This window comes from Sinocyclocheilus grahami, unplaced genomic scaffold, assembly GCF_001515645.1.
Source record: "Sinocyclocheilus grahami isolate Dianchi unplaced genomic scaffold, SAMN03320097.WGS_v1.1 scaffold9768.1, whole genome shotgun sequence".
NCBI classification, from domain to species: Eukaryota; Metazoa; Chordata; class Actinopteri; order Cypriniformes; family Cyprinidae; genus Sinocyclocheilus; species Sinocyclocheilus grahami.
The window spans coordinates 1,876-3,161 of NW_015512835.1; the positions used below are offsets into that span (position 1 = coordinate 1,876).

A 1,286-nucleotide genomic window follows, 5' to 3' on the forward strand; every position below is an offset into this window, starting at 1 on the left:
ATATATATATATATAAAATGAATAATTATATAAAATATCTCCTCTGTCCTTATCTTCTCCAGTTCTGTAAGGGCAATAATATGGAGTACCTGACAGGTCGAGTTTGGATCGGTTTTTGGCTCATCATCATCGTGGTGGTGATGGTGGCCTTTGAGGGCAGCTTCATGGTCCGATTTGTCTCGCGTTTCACCCAGGAGATCTTCTCCGTCCTCATCTCTCTCATTTTCATCTATGAGACCTTCTCAAAACTGGTCAAGGTAGTTTGGATCATCTTTTGATTGTGTTTGTCATCATATATGATTGTGAAGTCCTCTTGACTGCTGGTGTTTCCCACAGATATTCCAGGAACATCCTCTGAGACGCTGCTCTGCTATGGTTGTTGATGCAAACAACTCGACACACAACTCGAGCATGGAAGATGTCACTTCAAGTCCATTAGCATCAAACAGCAGTACACCGGAGACGGTGAAGGTGGTTGGTGAACCTAATACTGCTCTGCTTTCCTTGGTGCTCATGTCTGGGACCTTCTTCATCGCCTTCTACCTGCGCAAGTTCAAAAACAGTGCCTTCTTTCCTGGCAGGGTAAGACGCTGTCTGATCAAGTCACCCAATGTTGAGTGATTAGGACATTACAAAAGAAAATGTAGTTGTAATTGGCCAAATGTGGTCTTTTTATTTTATTTTATTTTATTTTTTTTTACAGCTAAGAAGAGTTATTGGAGATTTCGGAGTTCCTATTGCCATTCTCCTCGTGGTTCTGGTAGACTACAGCATTCGAGACACATACTCACAGGTGAGAATGGATAGTTTTCAATTTGCAGATGATGAAGTTGAAGTCAAGTAAACCAAATGATAGTATTAATATCATTTATATTTCATGTTAGGTACCCTAAATATTAACATTTAATGCATTAACCTGCACTATTTGTGCTATGGATATCTAAAATTGGCCAGTTTGTTGAAGAGATTCATTATTATTATTTTATTTTATTTCTTATTGTCATTATTTTATTTATTATTTTTAATGTTACACTCATCATATTTTCTTCGTTTTTATTTTATTTTTGATTGACTTTATTTTTAATAAATTTTCTTTTATTATTTTGCATTATTGTAATTTTTTGTTATTGTCCATATTTATTTTTAATGCTTCACATTTATAATTGATTAATTTTGTTTATATTTTTGGTTTACTTAGTTTTTAATTCATTTTCTGTCTTCTTTTTCTAGCGTTTTATGACTTTAATTTTTTTCCTCATTTTATTCACATATATGTATTCTGCTTT

At 34.1% G+C, this 1,286-nt stretch overlaps 1 protein-coding gene across 1 annotated transcript in view; it reads left to right on the forward strand.

Annotated features, from left to right (window-relative positions):
- Positions 1 to 17: 17 nt before the first annotated feature.
- Positions 18 to 1,286, forward strand: part of LOC107578330 (anion exchange protein 2-like) — a gene marked incomplete at its 3' end in the record, with an annotated part of 2,734 nt that continues 1,465 nt past the window's right edge. Inside the window, exons 1-3 of the mRNA XM_016264297.1 lie at positions 18 to 257; positions 337 to 582; positions 704 to 793. Of these exons, the coding sequence (XP_016119783.1) occupies positions 18 to 257; positions 337 to 582; positions 704 to 793 (576 nt within the window). The remainder of the gene's footprint in view (positions 258 to 336; positions 583 to 703; positions 794 to 1,286) is intronic.